Source organism: Barbus barbus (genome assembly GCF_936440315.1).
Source record: "Barbus barbus genome assembly, chromosome: 19".
Lineage (NCBI taxonomy): Eukaryota > Metazoa > Chordata > Actinopteri > Cypriniformes > Cyprinidae > Barbus > Barbus barbus.
In genome coordinates, this window is record NC_136747.1 from 16,542,694 (window position 1) to 16,565,500 (window position 22,807).

The 22,807-nt window shown below is 36.7% G+C and overlaps 1 protein-coding gene across 1 annotated transcript; it reads right to left on the bottom strand.

Moving 5' to 3' along the window:
* Nucleotides 1–1,767: 1,767 nt before the first annotated feature.
* On the bottom strand, nucleotides 1,768–12,933 carry LOC306884974 (uncharacterized protein). Its single transcript, XM_079441255.1, has 5 exons — nucleotides 12,788–12,933; nucleotides 7,137–7,226; nucleotides 6,393–6,535; nucleotides 4,773–4,892; nucleotides 1,768–4,011 (listed from the first exon to the last, which is right to left on the bottom strand). Exons 1-4 carry the CDS (start codon nucleotides 12,864–12,866, stop codon nucleotides 4,818–4,820), a joined length of 387 nt encoding a protein of 128 aa, XP_079297381.1. The 5' UTR covers nucleotides 12,867–12,933; the 3' UTR covers nucleotides 1,768–4,011; nucleotides 4,773–4,817.
* Between the last annotated feature and the right edge of the window lie 9,874 nt (nucleotides 12,934–22,807).

A 22,807-nucleotide genomic window follows, 5' to 3' on the forward strand; every position in this document is an offset into this window, starting at 1 on the left:
TTTAAGTTTACAGATAAGCACTTTTTTTCGTTGTTTCATACTAAAAAATGAACCTTCAGACCAGGGCTTCAAATTAGCTTAGCGTAAACCTGTCAAGGCGACACATTTAACTAATGTGGAGCAAACATTTCTGACTCTGATGATCTGATATAATCAAATATGGCATGCCAAGAAAATGTCCAGAGATATAATTAATTTGCCATCAAATATATTAATCACAATGTACACGCATCACAGAATACATTAAATAGATTCAACAGACAGAACTAAACAGTTTTTAAAGGCAGGATGTGAAGGATGCATTGTGACATCATCAGCTGCAGAGATACTTTGTAACTGTGGCCAAGTCTAACCAGATGTTTGCTTGCATCGATCAAATACAGTGGCAAATCACGTTTCTGATTCTGCTGGCTCATGATGGCTCTGGTCTGTTTAGAACAGAACTGAAAGTGGTCTGACTGTGCACGGTGAGAGATGAAGAAAAACTCGCCTCATCTCTCCTTTTCCTCGCCTTACTCAGCTGGTCTTTACCTTATGATTGTCAAAACTGATATGAAAGTGTTGATATGGAAACACAATGGGGCAGGAAAACAGAACATGACTGAAATGAATCATTACTGGAGCATGACCATGAGTGCGAATGATCAGTTATACTGGATGAAACATCAGACTGGCTGTATAAACACACTGATTCACAAATTAAATTTACATTAAAGTAACATGACCGAAAAAAAAAAGAAAAAGAAAAAAGACTTTATTAGATCTTTCTAGATAACTTTGTTTAAATACAGGTTTCTATTAAATGATAGCGAAGTTAAAGACTCACAACGAACCTCGCTGCACTGTGATTTAATGATTCAATGATTTAGTACAAAAGAATCGACCTTTCTACATTGTTACACCAACAAAAGTCATTTTCACAGGCAAGTCAGGCATAAATAGCTCCTTAAAAGTAGCTTTTGTTTATCTGGTTCTTATTCATCCCAGTAGCACCAGTGGTTTTTAACTCTACACTGTAAAAAAAAAAGTTGTTTCAACTTAAAATAATTTGTTACCCCGCTGATTTAAAATTTTGGGTTTAATCAGCTTGAAATTTTAAGATACTCAATGTTAATTTAAGGGTTAACTGGAATATTTTAGTTGACTAAACTAAAAATTTTAAGTCTGCGGGGTAACATATTATTTTAAGATGAAACAACAATTATTTAGTTTTTACAGTGATTATAGCAGTTAGCTACAGCCCCCAAATTCGGCATTCAATGAGTGCAGATATTTGCCCCAAACACAATTAAATATTTTACTTTTATGAAACTTTTTACTCTGTTTGAGTCTGCGTGCTGCTTGATGACATGCAATATTTCATTCTTATCACTGTAAAAAGTGATGCTGACTTAACTTAAAAAAAACTGAGGAAACCCATTGCCTTAAAATTCTAAAGTAATTAATAATAAAACAGTATAAGTTAAGGGAATTGTCAATTATCACTTAAATTTTTTTCAATTATTTTTTACTTAATAATTTTAAGGCAACAGGTTTCCTCAATTTTTTTAAGTTAAGTCAGCATCACGTTTTAGTTTTACTGACACTGATTGGACTGGATTCATGAAATTGGTTTAGTAACTGATTCATAAGTTGTTTAGGTATTTTATTTCTCACTCAATCTTTTTATACTGATGAATAGCACACATGTACATCACTCTAGATAATGCTGTTGTGTCTGTGGTATGTAGATTGTGTTTGTTGCTAAGGTTTTTTTTTTTTTTTTTTAGATGCACCTTTACATTTATGCTGTTGATGCACTAAAGCCACTGACTGAAAATGCTATATGAAGTTTTTGTTTTTGCTATTATTATTTAAAGTTAGTCAATTGTATGATGCCACTGATCATGTGATCTCAACATGATTTCTGTCTCTAGATTGACATATCTGAAGTTTTTTCATCTCATTTGATTATTTTAAGCATATTTCAATATAATGCAACTTTTTTGCTATTATAATTCTGTGCACATGTAGTGAAAAGTTATGTTTGGTGAGCAAGTCAGATAACCCTTCAGTTTGTAATGGTTTTAATGGTTAAAATGGGAATTGCATTGGTTTTTAATGGAAGCTGTATGGCCCATGGGTCTTTACTGTTAATGTGTTGCCTTCTATTGGTGACGTTAAAACCACAAAATAAAATGGAATATGGCCCAGAACACTACAGGTAATGGTTTTAATGGTTAACAGTTGATGGTTTGTAATGTTTGGAATGGTATTTGTGGTGAAAAACATTAGAACTTCTGTGATGGTTTCTGCTGTTTTCAGCATAGAAAAGACTGCAATTTATCTGAACAACTGTAGTCTGGTACCCTGTCTGGAAGTCAGTCTGATCTTTTCCTCATTCCTTATCCTTTCAGAGCCAGTCTTTAAACAGGGAACATATCGGCTGAGTAAAACGTCAGATTCAGCTGGTGAGATTTTCCGGAGCAGAACTGGTTCCCTTTATCGGAAGAACATCTCAGAGAGCTGCTTTAAAATGAGCGGTACAGAACATAAACTGTCTGAAGAGTTCTGATAAGAATCCAGTTTAGATATCGCCTGTCGTCATCAGCGCTGAGCCACGTTACAACGTTTCTGACCTTACTCTGTTTATAAACACCCCCAGATGCCTCTGTCTGTGTTTTCTCCCACTGACCTATTGACTCGGGCTTCTCTATTATAACAGAGTAACAGCTAAAAATCACAAATATCTTACAGATTGTTACTGAAACTGGCTGACGCATGTACAGGCTGCATGATATTTATTCTCCTGTTTTAATGATCTGATTGACACCCACTGTCAGCAGTTAAATGAATAAGTGCAGAGAAGAGGCCGGAATTTAATGTGTGCTGTTGATACAGAAAGGCTATTCCTGACACATTCGTGACATGTTTTTAAGTGCTTTTAATTGGTTAATGCTGACTAACCACTGACTATCTCTTAGAACGTGACCCAGAATAGTGTTCGCCTCCTTATTGATGCAGTGTATGTATGGCTTTGAATACAGAATAATGTGACTGCGTTTGAAAATTGACCAGTTTTAACAGACATATTATTCTGAATAATAAGTAACACATTTTTTCAGCATGTTTTGTACCATCTTTATGATCTCAGTCATTAGAGAAATTAAGACAGCAGTGCATTACTTGAAAAAATATTTATTCAGTATTGGTAACAACACAAAGCTCAACTGGCTCACAAATTTTGGTGTAAATCACCATTCTTATTTAAAAAATTTTTTTTATCATATTAAATCCATTACAAAATTAAAAAATGTGCTTGTATCGAGGATTACTGAAGAAATAGTGAGGCTTAGAAGTGCAGTGGCGAAGGAAAGTGCCTACATGTAATATCTGCAAGAGGTCATGATACTTAAAATGACTAGAAAAGCTCAGTCTAATTGTAAAACTTCAATTTGTTTCTACAGTTTCCCAAACATAACATGAATCCAGGTCAGTTTGTGTAAAGCTTTGCTTTAAGATAAAATTGGCATACTAAAATTGTACATTATGTAACACTGATGTCTGATTTTCTTGTTTCTCAGTTACATCTTTGACAAATGTATTAAAATTCTTCTGATTATTGCCAAAAATTGCATTGTTTTACACCCTTTACAGTGGACAACCTGCACATCTGTGCATTATAAAAGTTTTTTTGTTATTCATTCTCCTCAAATCACCTCCTCTGAGTCACGACCTGAACAAATACCCACAAAAGAACCTGTCATTTAGTTTAGCCCTACTTCACATTCATACTCCGTTCCATTGATCCAGCCTATGAGACCTCTGACCTCTGTGCGCCTGTTTTGCTGTGACAATATGTCTTTTCATTTACAGCTTGCAAGCCGTGTGTTGTCATGGTTTGTCATGGATCCAACGTTGTTTTTCTTGAGCTCTGTGAGTGCGTGAGCATGTGTGTGTCTGTCTGTACTGGATGTCCACATGTCTTTCGTTCAGGTTATCTGTCCATCTGCTCTTCTTCTTCCTGGACTTCTAGAATAATTGGAGAAACAGAAAGCTAGCGAGTCTAAAATATTAAAAGATGTTATCGCTTGTTTATTGGTTAGATGTATATCTCATGATGAGTGCAGTTGTATTGGGTGGAGAGCAGAGAGCACATAAAACAATGTACTGCAACTTAATGAGTGTCAAGAAGTCTAAACATTTTAATCATTTAAAATCACAGTACATTGCTCCTGTTACACCACCAATGTTTGAGTGTCCTCTGCAGGCTGCAAAGAGAATCACACAAATGTTCACCACTGTTTCAGCAGTCCATTAAAATAAATACAATAAATCAAAATGAATGCTGTAGCATTCATGAACAAAGTGTTGTAAATAGGCTAGGCTACTATAATATCTACACTATAAAACACGTTACAATAGTATGGTTCAAAAACGCTATAGATATTATAAAGTTTAGGATGACTTCCTAAACATAATTGCTTCCTCTTTTGTTGTGAAGATTTTTTTTTTTTTAACTCAAACACAACAAATAGCAGAATTTTAAATAGGAATGTATTGTAGCCTTCATCAGGTTGTGATACATTTTAGCATACAAAGCTTTTTAGCTTGTAGAGTTAGCCTGATTCTTTTATTGTTGACATATATATCAGTCATTTATCAATATGGGCCAGAATTTCAGTGAGTGCATCCCTGATTAATTGATTCCATAAATGAATTTACTGAATTCCCCACATGGAAATGAACACTGCATGGTGACTTTTATTAGATTCAGCTTTGATTTTACTTACCTGCTCAGATTGTGTAACAGGGTCCTGTAATGTGCAGTGTGTCTGCTATAGTAGTCTGAGCAGCGGATGAACCATCAGACCCAAAGTAAGAAGGGAACATATAGGCGTTGACTGAGATGCCTAAAATAATAATGATAATAAAAAGGTATTGCATCAATATACTGCTGCTGAACAAGCTTGAGATTTTGTAGATGCTTGTGGTTGAAGCTTGTGAAAGATTCAAGTATTAAAAAAAGATTATGTTTAATGTATTAAAGGGAATACAATAATAAAGGGAATCTACACAAAAATAAGAGAATATTTTGAAGAATGTTGGTGAAAATCAGTAGGAACCGAAACCGTTGGTATACCAACATTCTTTAAAATGTCTTCTTTTTCACAGAAAAACAAATGTTCACGGTTGGAACAACATGAGGGTGAGTAAATGAATTTTCGTTTTTGAGTGGACTATCCTTTTAATGTACAATATTTGAGTGAGAGTTGTGAGCTGGATAACACCTTTGTAATGCTTCCTGTTTGGTAGAGTACTTCTTATCTTCTTATATGACTTTAACAGCATTTTGATTTTTGCTTCTTCCAACAGTCTAGTTTATACATTTGATACTTGTTGACACATTCATTAGTTCAAGTGGATCGTGTGCTTTTGTGTTTTAAAGTTCTCTCCACTATGTGGAGCAGTGTGACAAAGTGTATTGTTTTTTCCATTGTGTGTATAAAGCAGATGTTCCAAATGAAATGCATTTGCATTCTCACAGGAATTCAAATGACTCTGTGTAATTAGTATCTTGTTTAATTAAATGTGCATGCTTAAATAGGTTAAGTGTGCACCGCTGGGACTGTCTTTCCCTCAGCATTTCCTCTATTTGCCTTCCTTTAATGCAGAACAGAGCCATTGTTTAACTTCCCAACACATGAGGATAAGAAGCAGATGGAGCTTTCAAAAGGATTCACGTTTTTAAAATAATTGGGACACCTGTTTACATTCATGTTCACTCCCAGTTTGCCACGTCAGCAGGTCTGTAGTGTCTCATCAGACACACACCATGGCTAATCTAATAAAAAATGACATTTCATCTAGCAGAGTTTTATTGGACTCATTAAACATGAATATTATCTCCTCCACTGATATTTTCACAGCATACAGTGCTGGCATTAAATATAGAGATGGGTATTTAATTTCTAATTGCCACATAGCATAAATGTGTTTTATGGAAAGATGTGCTCTTGAAATTGTCCAGATATTTTAAAAGTTTACAACCTTTGTTTCTTTTCCTGGGGTGTAAGAACAGGTCAGTGACATATTTCTCTCATTTTCACAGAAGATAACTCTTCTCTATTACTGAGCAGATTTATATCATTTTGTGAATACAGGGTTTAAGATGCTGAACATCTGACCTCAACGCTTCGAAGTCCTGTGTGGAGGAGTTCTGTCCACCAACAAAAATGGTAAAGTAAGCCAGCCCCCTTTCATAATCTCATCTCAAAGACACAAGGCCTTTGTTTCTCAGGAAAGACAAACCACATTACTCAGGACTGTATTGGCTGACACACGTGAGTGTTTTGTGTATTCAGCATATTGTAATGCATCAAGAAGTATAACATAAGTGCTTCAAGAAATACCTGATCAGTATAAAAGATTGTGGGCTCAGTAGGCTTCTCTTCGTGCACACCTCCAACTGTTTCTTTTTCTGCTTCTGTTTCTGTTTCTGTCTCTGTTTCTCTTCCCATTAAAAACTTCTCGAGTTCTTCTCCGCTGGTATTGCCTAGTGACATAGATACAGTGAGTCATAAAAAAAAGAGCAATGGTTAAGCTTCATGCAAATAAATATACACATACGCTACTGTACTGTCCAAAGGTTTGAGGTTAGTTTGATTTATTTTTTTTATGTATTTGAAACAAGTCTGTCTCTGCATTTATTTGATCAATACAGTAAAAAAGTAATATTGTAAAATATTATTAACTCTTATCTGTTTTAATATATTTTAAAATGTAATTTATTGTATCCTTGCTTTAAGGATTCATCGCCCGCCACAAAATCTTGGACATTTCTCATACTTTTCCACAGAAATGTTTGCACAATTAGTGAATGACTAAGATTTATTTTAAATCATTAATTCCTGTTCAGTGTCATGGAAGTGTCGACATCTTGCTGTAATAATAAATGACATTCTGGGGTGCAGTTATAGGTGACCCCTCAGCCCTCAGTCTATGAGTAGAACAAGGGGGATCTCTGGCCCACTTCACATTAGCTCATATACTTACTAATCTGATCAAGTCTGAGGAACGTAATGGTCAATTTATACAAACCTAATGTAAATGTGAAACTTTTTAGGTAATAAAATGTTAAATGATTTAAAACCTACTGTAGAACGAGTACTCGAATGTTGAATTGTAGTCGTACTCCGGGGTTTGAGTAGAATCATAGTCAAAATTATATTGGTCATCCTCGACACCTTCGAAGACAAAACAGATTGGATTTAGCTATTATTTATGAAAAACGTCAAATTTTTAAAGTGAAGTGAAAGTGACATACAGCCAAGTATGGTGACCCATACTCGGAATTCGTGCTCTGCATTTAACCCATCCATCGTGCACACACACAGCAGTGAACACACACACACTGTGAACACACACCCGGAGCAGTGGGCAGCCATTTATGCTGCGGTGCCCGGGGAGCAGTTGGGGGTTCGGTGCCTTGCTCAAGGGCACCTCAGTCGTGGTATTGAGGGTGGAGAGAGCGCTGGACATTCACTCCCCCCACCTACAATCCCTGCCGGCCCGAGACTCGAACCCGCAACCTTTGGATTACGAGTCTGACTCTCTAACCATTAGGCCACGACTTCCCCTTTTACATTTTACATGGAAAGTGTAAAATGTTATTAAAAAAACTTGTATCAAAAATTTTACATGGAAAGCAACGCGGAGGTCAGTTTCTGGACAGATCACTCAACATGTCTTTCCTTCTGATGATCTTACATTCACACCAGTCAGACAGTGACTGTCACAGCTTGTTAGCCATCAATTATGACTTGTCTTCATTTCACAAATACAATTAATGCTTTGAATATTATCTGGCCATCTTTACTGCATCACAGCTCAGTCACCTCACTGAACCATAGAGGACATTGTTTCCCACTGAAAAGAACCAGTGTCAGTAACTTGAGATCTTTGTATTGCTTCTCACATACTATTGCCATTTGTCAGTTATGTGAGACTATTCACCATGACATTTCTTTCTTCCTAAGCATCCTGTCTTTTCCTGACATATGTGATACTGTGAGATTACTAGAGCCTGAGATGTTAATGAATGAAAAGTCGGCAGTGACATCTGTGAAGCTGGTTCTGTCAGGCTCAAGACGTCAGGAAGTCATTTGGTTAACAGATATTTTTCTACAACATTTTCTCAGAATTAACTTAGATTTGATAACACTACTAGTGTGACTCACCATTTACAGTTTGGAGTCTGTAAGAGTTTTTACAAGAAGTTTTTGAAAGATGTCTCTCATGCAAGCTGTATTTCTTTTATGAAAAATACAGTAAAACAATAATATTGTGAAATATTATTCAACTAAAAAATATATTTATTTTAAAATGTAATTTATTCCTTTGATGGCAAAGCAGAATTTTCAGCAGTTATTACTCCAGTGTCACATGATCCTTCAGAAATCAGTAATGTGCTGATCTGGTCCTCAAAAAACATTTCTTCTTATTAATGTTGAAATCAGTTGTGCTGCATAATATTTTTGTGGAGACTAATAGGCCTGCATTTTCTCAGGATTTTTTGCTAAATAGAAAGTTCAAAAGATCAGCATGTTGTAAATTTTTATTTTAGTATTTTTTGTAAATTATAAATATCTTTACTGTCACTTTACTGCTGAATACAAGTATACATTTTTATAATTTTCAAAAAACAAAAAAAAACAAAAAAACATACTGACCCAACATCTTTGAACAGAAGTGTATGTCATATACCAGATCTTTTCAAAGTGAAATTAGTAAGATCCAAAATGTGATTTATTCTTATGTGGCAATGATTGAAAAAGGAAACAGTTTTTTCTTAATTCAGTAACAGACAGACATTGAGCATCTGTTTCAGGATCATGGCTGGAACTATAAAAAACATTAGTCTCTTGATGATTATTCTTCAGGATCATATGGAAATCTTCTAAAACTTTGGGTCTCCGTGTATTTATGGGACTTAAGGCCCCTGGACACACAGGAGTCCCTTAAGTGCTGACCCTCCACAGAACTTAAAGTACAGAGGATGGGAACTGACCCGAGAATCTACTTCCTTAGGCTGAAAAAATGATCTGGTAGGTTTTGCCTTTTACATGTTATTCATTTATACAGCTGTTTAGAAAAGACCAAGGTGATCAATGTCAGTATTCTTTCTTCAGGGAATGGGAATGATATCCAGACTACACCTGAGAGTTGAGCCCAAGAAGCCCACCTCATATGCCTTAGGCTTATCTAGATTTGTCTGACTCCATTTACTTTGAACTTTTTAGGGAGAAAGTTAAATATCAGATGTCAGAGCAGAAAAACATAACACATTTCCAGTTGTGAAAACTCTTTTGCATTGTCATTTTCACCTAGACACACTGTATAAAGTGGTAACCTTCAATGTTTTCCCTAAGGAACTATTTCTGTCCGATCTAATCCTTAAATGTTGTATTCAGTGAGTTGAATACTCTGTTGACTCATCGTTACACAACACTAGATATCTGTTCACTCAAAAGGATAACTGAAGACGGAACTACTTTCGCTAATTTCATACAAAGCACCATATCAGTAATCTATGATGGTCCATTTCCACCACATAAGAAAAAAATCATGATTTGGTCAATTATAATTGACATTAAATGTTAAAATTATGAGATAAAAAGTCAATTATGGCATTAAAATTTCAGATTTTTGTGTCATAATTTATGACATCTTATCTCATGCATGACTTGTATCTTAGAATTTATTTATGTATTTATTTATTTAAAGTGGAAAAATCTGCTAGGTGTTTTCTTTTTTGTTAATTTGCCACAAAGAATTTAATGCATTATAATGTATGACTAACATTTATTTTAAATGATCAATCTCATGGAGGTTATTTTAGATACAAAACACATTACATTATTTCTTAGTGTGGAGGAGTGTGTTAGATTGACAGCATCATGGAGCATAGTATAAACCTAACTGTTTTGCCACACGTGACCAAGAAATGGCAGTTGGCTTTTTGGTTATGGATGTTTGCCAGTACCGTTAGGACTCTAAACCTTTTCCCAGACTTGCCTTGCTTTATCATTACAATCATCCCTGAAGGAACAAGCAATAAGAAGAAAGCTTTGAGCACTTCTTTCTTATGCTGCATCATCCATAGCAAAATGAAGTCATACTTCTTTGGAGACTGTCGTCTATGGGATTGTAATTATCTGTAAGCATGATCTTTTCACTTTCTCTTGAGATTCGTGGGAAACAAGGCCGAGTTAATACCTGGATCAACACCAATAAACATGTTGTACCATAAACAGCATGAGGCTAAACGCTTATAGCTATTAGCAAGCGGGATGTCTGGCCAGGTCTGTGGTGAGCATGCAATGTGCTGTTTATTTAAATATTATCATCCCTAGAGTAAAGCAGTCACTGTCTATTAAGTTGCATCTGAATACTGCGAATGGAGTCCCATGCTACTCCACAACTCACAATATGGGTTCTTATCCAAACATTATCGTGCCCCTTAATCAGATAGCTTTGCCAAATAAAGAAACAAAAATAACAGTGTTGTGTTTTGTCTGCAGATTGACATGGTGGATTTTAGGGTGAAGGTATTCACATGCCCCACTAAATGAGTTTTTCTTTCAAGTTCTCCTTTAGTGAGGAAAGTTATTGAAGCTGAGCTGTGAACCTAATGGCTCAAACACGTGCTTTTTGCAAGTTTTACCCCATTGTTCACCCCATTATATAGCCTTTATCCCTTATACTTATTATCCTTGTGTCGTTGCCACTGAGATATGAGCAAAATTCCAGAGTTTAGACATTCAACATACTGTCTGGCCTTTGTCCAACTTCATGTTCCCAGTATAGACTATAAAACCCAACCTGGTCACACCAGTCAAACAGAGCAAACAAGCTGGAACACGAACGCTAAAACATAGACGACAGCAATGAAAGCTAGAAACAAACCTCAGAAACATTATTTAAACTAAGAATATAGTGCTTTGAAGCTGAGATTGACATTTCATAGCAGTCACTGACAAACATAGTTTCTTGTGATGCATTGGGAACCCTTCAACTCCTACCAACCACCATCAGTCATTCAGAGCCCCCCAAACTTGTGATTTCAAGATGTTATCCTAAAGAAATGTCAAAACAAGCATGAACCTAAAGTTACGAAAATATCCTTAAGGTAAAACTTCACTCCCATAATGATTTTGGCCAACCCTTATCGCTTTACCCAAACCCCAGGAGGTGGTGAGTTCGGTCTATCTGCTTTATTAATTCTCAGATTATCTTCTGTTTTCCAGTAATTCATTCAAAAAACCACAAGACTCTTGGCATATTTGGGCACATCCCCCAGCGCAGGCTGCCAAGTGCTCTGTGTTAACAACACATTTCAACATAAATTTTCTGTGCACTGAAAGCCGACAACACATTAATTAATTCCACTGGTGTTTACCAGGAATAATGTGGATGTTTATCAAGTTTGACACATTGTGTATAATAGTTTGGGGGTAAATCTTTACTGTGAAGGTTTTATTCTTGCTAAGAATATCATTCAGTCTTCTACTCCTAATTATCACTTATTGTAGTCATGGATATTCTTTCACTTCCTCAACACAAAAGAACAATTCCTGCTTGTTTCTGTTGGTAGTTAATGAACAAAAAAAGAGAAGGAAGTCAGAGCTGTGAGTGTGCGTCGACAGAAAACAGCTGTGCAGGGAACACGGTGGGATTACTTTGCCCTCGTGATTGTTATGACCCCCTGGGGCCGTCTGTCATGCCGAAAAGTTTGCACTGAATTGCATTGTCATACAACTTTATAAGGATGCACTGAATTTTCAAAACTAAGTTATCTCCAACTGAGCTTCAAGAGCTAACTTTAGAGAAGAGCAGGATTACATTGATTTAACAAGTTCCATCCTGACTAATACCATTTCTGCATTGTTCCTAGTCATTTTGGGCAATGCTTTTTTTAGACAAAATGCGAAACATGTTTTGTGGGCAAGCTATTTTCCTCTTCTGTCTTTTAAATCATTATTCATTTTTTCCTCTTTTGTCTTTTAAATCAGAATTTAACATTTAGATGTTACCACGTTTGCCTCATTTTCAGTGTACCTGCTGCAGATCACTAACCAAGATTGAAAATGTAGAAGACAAATCAAAACCACATTCTCAACATACTTTTCCTGTCAGTGGATCTCTGCATGTTCAATCATTTTTTGTGTCAATACAATGGAGAAAATGGGTAAGCTAATAAGCCTTTTATCAAGCAAAATGCATTAGGTTACACCAACAAAAATAATATGCCCTTCTTTCTTTCTTTCTTTCTTTGGAACATAAAGGATAAGTTCTGAAAAATGTCTCAGTGGGTTTTTGTCAACACAGTGAAAGTCAGTGGGGCCCGGTGTTCTTTTGGACCCCATTGACTTTCATTATATGAACAATTCAAACAGTTCAGACATTCTTTGAAATATCTTCTTTTGTGTTCCACAGAGGAAATAACATCATACAGGTTTGGAGCAACACGAAGGTGAGTACATTATCATTTTTGGGTGAAATATACCAAAAATAACTGCAAGCTCCCACTTTGTACAGTGTTCTCAGCCTCAAATTCAATAACACATGCAAACATCTTTTTGAATGCAAATATTTTTTTATAATGTTCCCTAGGAGCATTTTTGGAACTTTATCTCACACTAGATCTGTGCCTCATTCCCAACATTCATACATGCAAGTTCCCCCGTTAAAGTCATAATCAGTCTCAGCCTCACTCTCTCTCACACACACACACACACACACTCACCCAAGCAGAGCGGCAGCAGTAGGAGAGCTCCTGCCAAACACACTGATATCATCACACAGCGGTAAGGTAGTTTTGCCATGTCGCTCTGAACGTGTTGATGTGTGTATGTGCAGCCTCCACGCTGTGCCTCTGAATGACTGCAGCATGTGAGTGAGTGTGAGGAGAGGAAACCGGGAGGAAGGAGTAGGAGGGGGTGGGAACTCCAAAGTTTTAGATGCCTCATTCATCTGTTAACTAGAGCACCGCCTTTAAACAATACTACAGTGACTGTCTCAACCCTGAAAGTAGATTTGCACCATAGCTGTCATAATTCTCATTCATTTAAGCAGATTATTTGTAGTAATATGACTTTTTTTGACAGGCAGTGAGATGAAAAGACTCACCCAGGGTTGGGATGTGGGTCACAGATCCCACGGAAAGGTCAGGGAAGTTGTTCGTAGGTCAGCAGATCTAAATATCATCCAGGCAGCTGTGTGACTCTGGTGTTGGATCTGCTGTTTGTCAACTGATCTTGAATAGTGATAAACTTGGATGCCTGCTGTGCAGTTAATGGTTCGGAAAGGATGTTTCGAGATCAGTTAACAAAGGCATTTAATGTGTCACCATAGCAAGAAACTTCAGAAAAGTCGTATAACGCATTGCATGTTAAGTATTATCATAGTTTTCTAGACATGATTTCATGATAATATGATGATGTGTACCATGGTAGTACCACTGTAGTATTTTAAGTACTTTACTTCTCCTTAATTTCTTGCTGTAAAAATAAATTTTGTACTTTTCTTTTCTCTTAAACTTTCCTCCTGCAGCCACTTGGATGTCCTTGGACAACAGCTTGAAAACTTCTGCCCTAAAGTACAGTTAAAATAGTATGGTATACAATTATGGTAATCATTCAGCAACAAGTTCTAAATCAAAGTAACATGGTATTACAATCTGATACTGTTGCTGCATCGATGTGAGGATTTTAACTCTAACTTGAAACTCAAGGACACAGAGACATTTAAACTCACACACAGTTGTTTTCGTTTTACTTAAAGACGTTCTAGTGTCAAATAGCTTTTTAAAAAAGCCTGAATATCTTTGCATGCGAGTCCCACTGTATGCCAAGTGCCAGATGTTTTTAAGTTCTGCATTGAGGAGGCAGAGGGCTTTCATTTGCCCATCCTTTCTACTCAGCAGGGGCTTGAGGAGAGGCTCAAGGTACATAAGAGTGGACTTCAATAGCAGGAAAGAGCAGAGCACAGGGGGTGTTTGTTAGTGATGTACGTAAATGAGCGAATATTCTTGGCCTTTCAGCCTTTCTTTCCTGTCTTGCATCACTGATGTGGCCTGTTCTCCAGAGTCAGCCAGACTTGTCTCTCTTCAAACCCTCTTCACAACCCCCAGCTGTGTGAATTGGACCGTGGGACTGTGTGGGTGAGCTGCGCATACGTGGGACAAGACAAGAGCTTCCTTCCAACAAGATCTATTTAAGATCTACTTTCCTGCTTTAAAAAACTTAGTCCTCTTATTTCAATCCTAGTCTGTGGCCGTGGGCTGCAGACACACCCTGGACTTTTGCTGAAATCTGAGAAGCCTCCCATTGAAATGAGAGCAAAACCTCAGATTGACTGCAAGGAGACTGTCAGTGCCCACATGGGTCATATAGTGGGAAATGTTAGTAGGCAAAGTTCCAAATCCAAAAAAAAACTGTTTTATTGCCCTTCAGTTGAGATGGTTTTTAATGCTATATTAGGTGCCTATTACTCTATTATATTCTTTTACATTTAATTTTTATTTATTTATTATTATTTATTTTTGATAGGAAAATATGGGGGCCAGAGCAGTACTGCAGGTGGTGTGCCAGTTACTGCCAGTTATCGCTTGATCTCAAAATATTTTTGAAGAAAAAATTTAAATACATGGTACTAAATAAAAAATACTATATTTATGAAGCTAAGCATTTCATTTTTGCAATAAATACATTTTTAAAAATCCCAAGGAGAATTCAAAAAAAAAAAAAAAAAATGTAATAAACATGATATTTATGAAGCTAATCGTTTCATTGGCCCCTGAACATTATTATTATTTATTTTATTTTAGTTTAGTTTAGTTTTGGATTTAATAGGCATACTTTAAAATTCTTATGGAAGATTAAAATGTATTTTGTGAAAATGTATGCAATAAACAAAAATACATTATGGATTTAACTTCAACCCAAATCTAAGGTTTATCACTTCCAACATTTTGTGTTGCATAAACATTAAGATAAATTGAAATACAATGTAAACACAGTAGGCTATACAGTATTTGTTCATCAAGAGGTCCTTGGCCTGAAAAAGGTTGAAGACCAAGATCTTGGTTGAAACCAAGTGCATTTTAGAGGGATTTGCAGTTGGAGTGATCAGCTAGAAGGCTGAATAACTTGTGTCAATCATAAATAAATAACATTTTGCCCAATTGCTAGTTTTTCTCAGTACTACTATTCTCCTCTGAAATGGAGTCAAAAAGAAGCCACCCTTGGCTCTGTCTTTCACAGAAGAATTGGAACTGGACGTATGTGTCACACATTTTGGCTGATATCCTAATACCAGACATACATCTGATGCTGCCAGAGTGGTAAAAACCAAAAAACAGTTTTAAGCCGTTAACTAGTTCATTTACATCCTGAATTTAGCAAACAAACAAAAAAACAATAGTCACTTGTAAAGCAACCAAAGTATTAAGTTTTTCCCTCTCAAAAATTGTATATAACATTTTGACTTTTGTAGTAAATTTTGTAAGAAATTGCTGTTTTGAAATGAGGCTAAGCTGATAAGAATGCCACCATGGTGAAGCATGCTGGAAAAATAGGATAGGATTTCTCTGGTGAGGGATAAGTGGGGGAAAATAAGGGATTAGAGATGCGTATCTTCACTCCCTACCCCTATAGAGAGATCCAGCTTCATCTAATGCATTGCATTCTTTTGTAAATTTTATGAACTGTATTGCAGTCATGATTAAGTGTTTTGGGGGAAATATAAAATACCACTTTTGGATCCTGAATTGAGCTTTTACATGTATTGAGCCATAATAGGAGTGTGTAGAAAGACTTGGTTGCACAGGCTGTGTGAGCATTATCCAATGGGGGTGAATTTCTTGGGTTCTTCCTTGATTTACATGTGAGCGGGATGTCAGCCACACTCCCACTGATATCTCAGCATGGGCACGGCTGACCAGTGCACCAAATGGGATGTGTGTACGTGAGAACAGAGAGAAGATGAGTCTCGGGGGTCACTGGGGACCCCCCACGGGAGCAGAGATGGATTTGCCGCTCTGGCTGTGAGATCCCACAATGGACAAGCCAGTGGGAGAAAACACTTGTGAGTGTTTAGCAGAGAACATTTGCATGGAATCTGGGCTCTGATCCAGAAGCTGTTTTCCATGCACACTGTAAGAACAGACCTGTGAGGAATTCTCCATCATGCATCTCTTACACACACATTCACTCTCTACTATGTCAATTTCTCTTGATGATTAGAGATTTAAGCAGTATTCTGGGTTCAGTTCAAGTTAAACTCAACCGACAACATTTGTGGTGTAATGTTTACCGCAAAAATGAATTTACACTTCTCTAGGGAAAAAAATCTGGGTAACAAGGAGAAATTTACAATGGAATTTAATGAGGTCGGTCTGTGAATGAACTATAACCGTTTCAAAAGTACAGGTACAAGATGTGAACATTTTTCTCGTTAGCTTCAAATCAGTTACTAAACTTTTTCAGTGTAAAGTTATATCTACTTTTACAATATTTTACATTTACAATTTAATTGACCAAAATTCTGTAAGTGCATTAATAACATTATAAGATTCACATTTCTGCTTTTAAATCCTCTGAAATTGGCCCTAATTTACTTCTGCAACCTAGATTTTTTTTGAAGAAAGAAAAAGCAAGAGAGAGAGAAACTAAAGTCGAAATTATTGTTTGGTAATTAACATTATGCCACAATTGGTGTTTTATGACTTTCACTTTTATTGAACCAAGAAACGATGCATTAAGTCATGACAGGTTTAATGTATTTACATCAGGGATGGGCAACTTCGGTCCTGGAGGGCCGGTGTCCTGCAGAGTTTAGCTCCAACCCTAATCAAACACACCTGTCTGTAATTTTCTAGTGATCTTGAAGACATTGATTAGCTTCTTCAGGTGTGTTTGATTAGGGTTGGAGCTAAACTCTGCAGGACACCGGCCCTCCAGGACCGAAGTTGCCCATCCCTGATTTACATTACTGGGTGGTTATATATTTAAAATGACATCCCGTAACACACATTCCATGGGAGTAGATTAAAAACAAACCAACCGTACCACAGGAGAGAAAAAAAAAGACATTGACTGAAACACTTTTAAAAAAAAAAATCACTTTCCATAATGTTAAACACAAGCTCCAACATATGAAACCAGATAAACATGGCCATGATATTTGGTCCAACATCTAATATTTTTAATGCGCTACTTGCTGAAAGCCAAGAATAAAGCAGACTGTTTACACTTATCCCCCCATCTGCAGATCATTCATTTAATGCTGGCACGGAGAGATGTTCTCAAGTGATAAGAGTAGTCTTTTTGTTATGCAGCAGGGACTCAGGACAACCACAAGACAACATACGTTTAATTGAGAGGATGCAGTTGACACAGCTGGGAGAAACTGAACCCCCTCTGCCATGAAGTATATAGCCTTGTGCACCATAAACCAGTTTTATAATACTTGCATTGCATGGAGTTTTAGACACTAAAATCTACACACGCTTGTATTTGTTAGAGTCTCCAAAGGAAAGATACCAACAATGCATTAAGTGGAATAGCTTAACTTTCTGGACAATATATATTGTCACCATTTGTTGACGCATTTACAGGTAAAGCTGGTTCAAATGGATACATTTTGAGTATTTAGGGTTTATAGGGTTTTTTCCCCCTCTAAACCCACCCATAGAGCACAGTCCGTGGAGAGGTATAGGAAGAAAGACATTTGGGATAGAGGCCAAAATTTGGGGTGCCTGCTAAATCTCTGGTTCTCATCGTTCCCAAACTGGAAGCATGTGCAGGAAATTAGCTCACTAGAAAAATGGTCTGTGATTACAGCATAGGCAAAAATGATTGACAGTTAGCTGTTAAAACCACATGGCTGCACAACATCCACATATGTAGGATAAACTTGCAGAAATTATGATTTCCAAGCAGAGTAGTTAATAGCCATGATTTGAAAACAAGTGGGTGGAATGAGAATAGCAGAAATGAACAGAAATCAATATTTCCAAATACATGAATAAAAACCATTAATAAGAATACAAATAAGAATTATTATTTTTATTATTATTACATAATATGTAGTTTCTTCAACTGTTTTCCCAATCTAAAGTTTCTTTTGTTCTTACTAGGGATTAAAAATGCACTGATTGAGAATGATTTATAGGTTCTCATGTATTTCAGGAATGGTTAAAAGCTTAGTCCCAAGTCAGAATTCTTCTTGTCCCCACAGGAGGAGTTGAGGACCTCTGTCCTTGACCTTGTACAGTGTTCAGGTTCATGTCCTTTTTCCTTTGTAAATCAGCCATGGATTATGGTCAGAATGGCCATCACGAGAAGCCTAAAAAAACAGAGCCTGGTATTCTCTTGGATAGATTTGTAAGTGACCTTAACATCACACTCCCAGAGTAAAGGAGCTCCAGCTAAATTAGGTCTATTGTGTGTCCACTGATGATGTCTTCATTTTTTCCTATTGCTTTTGCTCATGGTGGGAAGTTTTTAAGAGGTGTTTGTGGACTTGGAGAGCAGTAAATTACGGAAAAGAAACAGGAAAGGGGGAAGGGGAGAATGAATCTGGGCGTAAACTGGCCTCATTCATTTTAAAGTCAATTTATCTTCTTCACACATATCTCAGTTCATCTCTCGAGTTCTTCATTTTTAACTGGACGGTCAATGATAAAAAGCCTGTATCTGTTCACAGCTGCTCTGTCTCATGGTTTCTGTGCTGGGGGCTTCAAGGCAATTATAGCAAATGAAAGATGACTTATTAAACAGCATTGGGAATTTTCTGGAAGATGATTGCATCGTCTGATGTGACTCATCCATATGACCATAGGGCATTCAAACGTCTTTGAATAAGACAAAGATGCAAGTGTGGACAGAATTTTCATGGAGACCAGTGTGAAGGAAGCCACTTTGAAACTTGTAATGCAAGCTAATAAAAATGGATTAAACAAATGTCAGGATCTCTATTGTTTGTCACACTACATGTTACTAACAAAAAGTAGCTAACATTGAAGCTACCTAAATTGGCCAAGTTTTTTTTTTTTTTTTATAACTAATTACCGTAATATTTAATCAAAGAAGTAGTAATGACACAAATCAATGTAGGTTTTTTGAATGAATAAATGAATGAACAAATCATCTCAGATAAGCTAAGTGATAATTATTCACTATACAATGAACACACACACACACACAAAAACAAAAACACTTCTTCATAACTGTTTGCATCATATAGGCACAGTGATGGATTAAATATTCTGACATATGAATGAACCAGTTCACAAATTAATCTGCCTTTCCAACACTTCATGTGAGAGAGCGGGCCATTTAAGATGAGCTACTTTATTAAAATGAATCAGACTTTCAAACACAGCATATGAAAGCAAGCAAGGCGAGAGTGTTTGAATACTTGCTCACCATTTTGTATATAAAAAGCAATGCTGTTTGGTTGTTCTGCACCGCTAATCATTGGAAAAAACATCTTGATGGCAGAAAATCTACTCTGTTTCAAAATAATCTGACATACTGAAAATGCAGTTTAATCAGTTAATTAGTTAGTCCCTAGTCTCAGCCTCAGACGTCACGCCCACAGAATGTTGGCTAAACTTCTGCTGTCAGTCTGAAGGTCTGGCTACACGAGACTAGTTAGTCCCCAACACTTTCCATTATTTCAAAATGTCACAAATAGTAAGTTCTTTAAATTTAGCTCTCGAGAACAAAAAACAGACCAAGTGTCAGGCATTTCACTATACACCCTTTTTGGCATAATTCAAATTATATTGGAAACCTCCCTTGACACATGGAGCATGCTCCCTGACACACTCACAAACACACCCTCATGTGCCTTCACATGTTATACAGCAGGGTGTGATGTACTGAGACCTATGCACAAAAAAAACCTTTGTTAATGCAGTGTTTTAGAAACAGGCTTTAGTACAGATGCTGCTTATGTGTGATCACAGTCCCTCGCTTAATGTAATATGTTCATTCACAAAGCATAAAAGACTTGCACAGCCACATGAAATAAGTCTTCCTCTTTGGCTGTATATGATGAATGAACAGTATTGAATCCAGCAGCTTACAAAAAATATTACAGGCTTGCTTTTCATGTCTGAAAATAACGTAATAATGTCATCTTGTTTACCAATACAACCCATTGCCTAAGACATTACTCAAGCTTTTATTGCCTCTTACAAAATCTCGGCTATCCAGTGCTCTCAAAGTGCATTTTTACAGTTCATCTAAGCACTTTATTAGTCGTGCTAACAGCACTTTGCAGTTTCTATTTTCATTATAACTGTACTTTTTGTCACTTTTTTCATCTGTGCTTGTGATTTACACAAGGTTGTCCTAAATAAGGCAGCATTTTCCCAGGGTTTAGTATCCATATCCAAAACCGCCACAGCCAACAGCTTCAAATCCCACAAACCCACGCACACTTGACCTTGTTCATGTGGGCTGGCAGCTACACCTGGATCCAATTAAATGTCTCTCACATCCTTTTTGTTATTTTTAACCAAGTCCAGAACTTCATATTATTGCTTTGCTAGCTTTGTTAGGGCAACTCTGTGACTTGTTCAAGTAACACTGCTTCTAATAATACAGTTTAGCCTACTACACTATTTACTCTAATCTGCATGTTTGAATTCTTCAAGACATTCACGAGACAGGAAGTGCAGAATGTAATGTTCTCTATTTTAACGACTGACTAATTGCTCTAAATACTCCCCACACTTGTAGTCTAAAATGTCTGTCTTGAGCCTCTTGGGTCTCTTTTGTGCTTGGTGGTGTATTTCTCTCAATCACTCCAGTATTAAACACTTGTTAGGGATTCTCAGGGCTGCCTGATTGCCATTGGCCCATTGTGTTCTTTGCATGAGAATACACTAGTGTGTCTCCCATTATTCTTGCCTGAACCCGAAACCCTCTCCCCCATCTGTCTACCCCCTCAGCAGGCCACCATGCAGCCGGAGGACAAAAGGTTGCAGGAAACATTGAGAAGATGTGACAATGGCCCTCAATCAAGGTCAAGCAAGAGAAGTTGCAGGGTTCAAGCACAATGAATTTTACCCGTCATTAGTTAACTTGGTGCAACACAAGTCAAATCTTACAACTGTCCAACTTCTTAAAGAGGTTGAAGTGCTTATGTAAAAACGATTTATTAACATGTTAAAATGTAAAGTATGATTTGAAGTGATGTATATGTATATTTAAACACACGTCCGTGCAAAGCTCTAGTGCTCCATCTAGCGGCAGCTTTCAATAAGACCACAAGGTACACAAGCAGTCCTAACCAGTCTTAGCTGGTTTTTTGCCGTGTCCTTGCACTGTCTGCCATCTAGTGATGGCATTGTTTTTTCAGCATTTACCCCATTCGCCTCCTGTCGGAGTTCTCATGCATGATAAAACGTTTACTTGTCAAGTTCTGTCTAAAATAATATAAACGTTAGTTTGATATAATATAAACTAAAATATACTTTTAATAAACAAATATGATTGAAATAGAAATCAAGTGTTGATTTGTGTCATTCTGAGCTGCATTTAATCTGTTTCCACTTTGCTAGAGCATTTCCTGTTTCCTGTCTGTCTACATGTGCTTCAACCCAGCATCTCAATATTGGGGCTTCCTATGAGCTGTCTACTGTTTGCATACAGAAACAACAACAAAGGAATATCTTAATCACAGGATGTTATATCACAGCTTATCTACCAACCTGATACATTAGGGGTTTCATCTGCTTGGTAAATTAGCATTTGGGGGCAGAATGACATATTGACCAGGGCTCAGGGGAAACAATACCCCCAGGTATTAAGTATTTAAAGGCAATAATGAATGCTTTATATATTATCAAAATGCAGTGTTTTACATATTTAGAAAAATATGCCCTCACAGAGTTAAAAAAAAAGCCCCTAAAAAACTAATTTGCTTAGAAAATAACCCTAATAATTAAAAAAAGTAAATTTCTGATATTGTTTAAGATATACTTATCACTTGTGACATTCACAAACAAACATGTAGTCTATCCTAATGACTGTTTTATGCAAAAGATTATTCACTTCTTCTCTGGCAGCCTGGATAAATCAGCTTAGGAGATCTATTGTGGTGTCCATTCCATTTCAGGGTCAGTGTGCCATGAAGCCCTGGTGGTCACCTTGGTGTATTGCACTAATGCACATTGCTGAAAGCATTCATTTTACATCAAGGCTTATTTCCGTCTAAGGTGGGGACAGTCGTTTGTAAGATCTTTTAAAAAGAATGTAGACATTTTTGAAGAAAATTTGGATCATGAATTTTTATTGGTTTAAAATAACAATGGCCTGCTGGTACTCACTGCTGGGCCTCGTAGAGTCTGTGGAGAAGCGATCAGCAGCACATTACATGGGACAGATGGCGCAGCTTTTAAGCCACCATGACTGTCTGGGTTTATGGTCAGCCATTTTGTGTAATTATTGCATGGAAGATTCTCAGTGTTTAAGAGTATTATGAGATCACTTGTTTAAAACAATGCACAGCGTTTTATTTGTTTGTAAAGAAAATGTGTGCATATGCCAAGATAAAAATATTTTTAATTATTTACTTTCTTCTCTAATATGTTAGTGTTCACTTTAGACTTTAAAATACATAATTTTAACCTGGACTCCAAATTGATTTGGTTTACTGGAGTATTAAAGGACATCGCTTCCAGGCGCCAATGAGAACAAAGAGTGGGCGGAGTTACAGTTTGAAAGCTTCATACTGACGTTCTGACCGA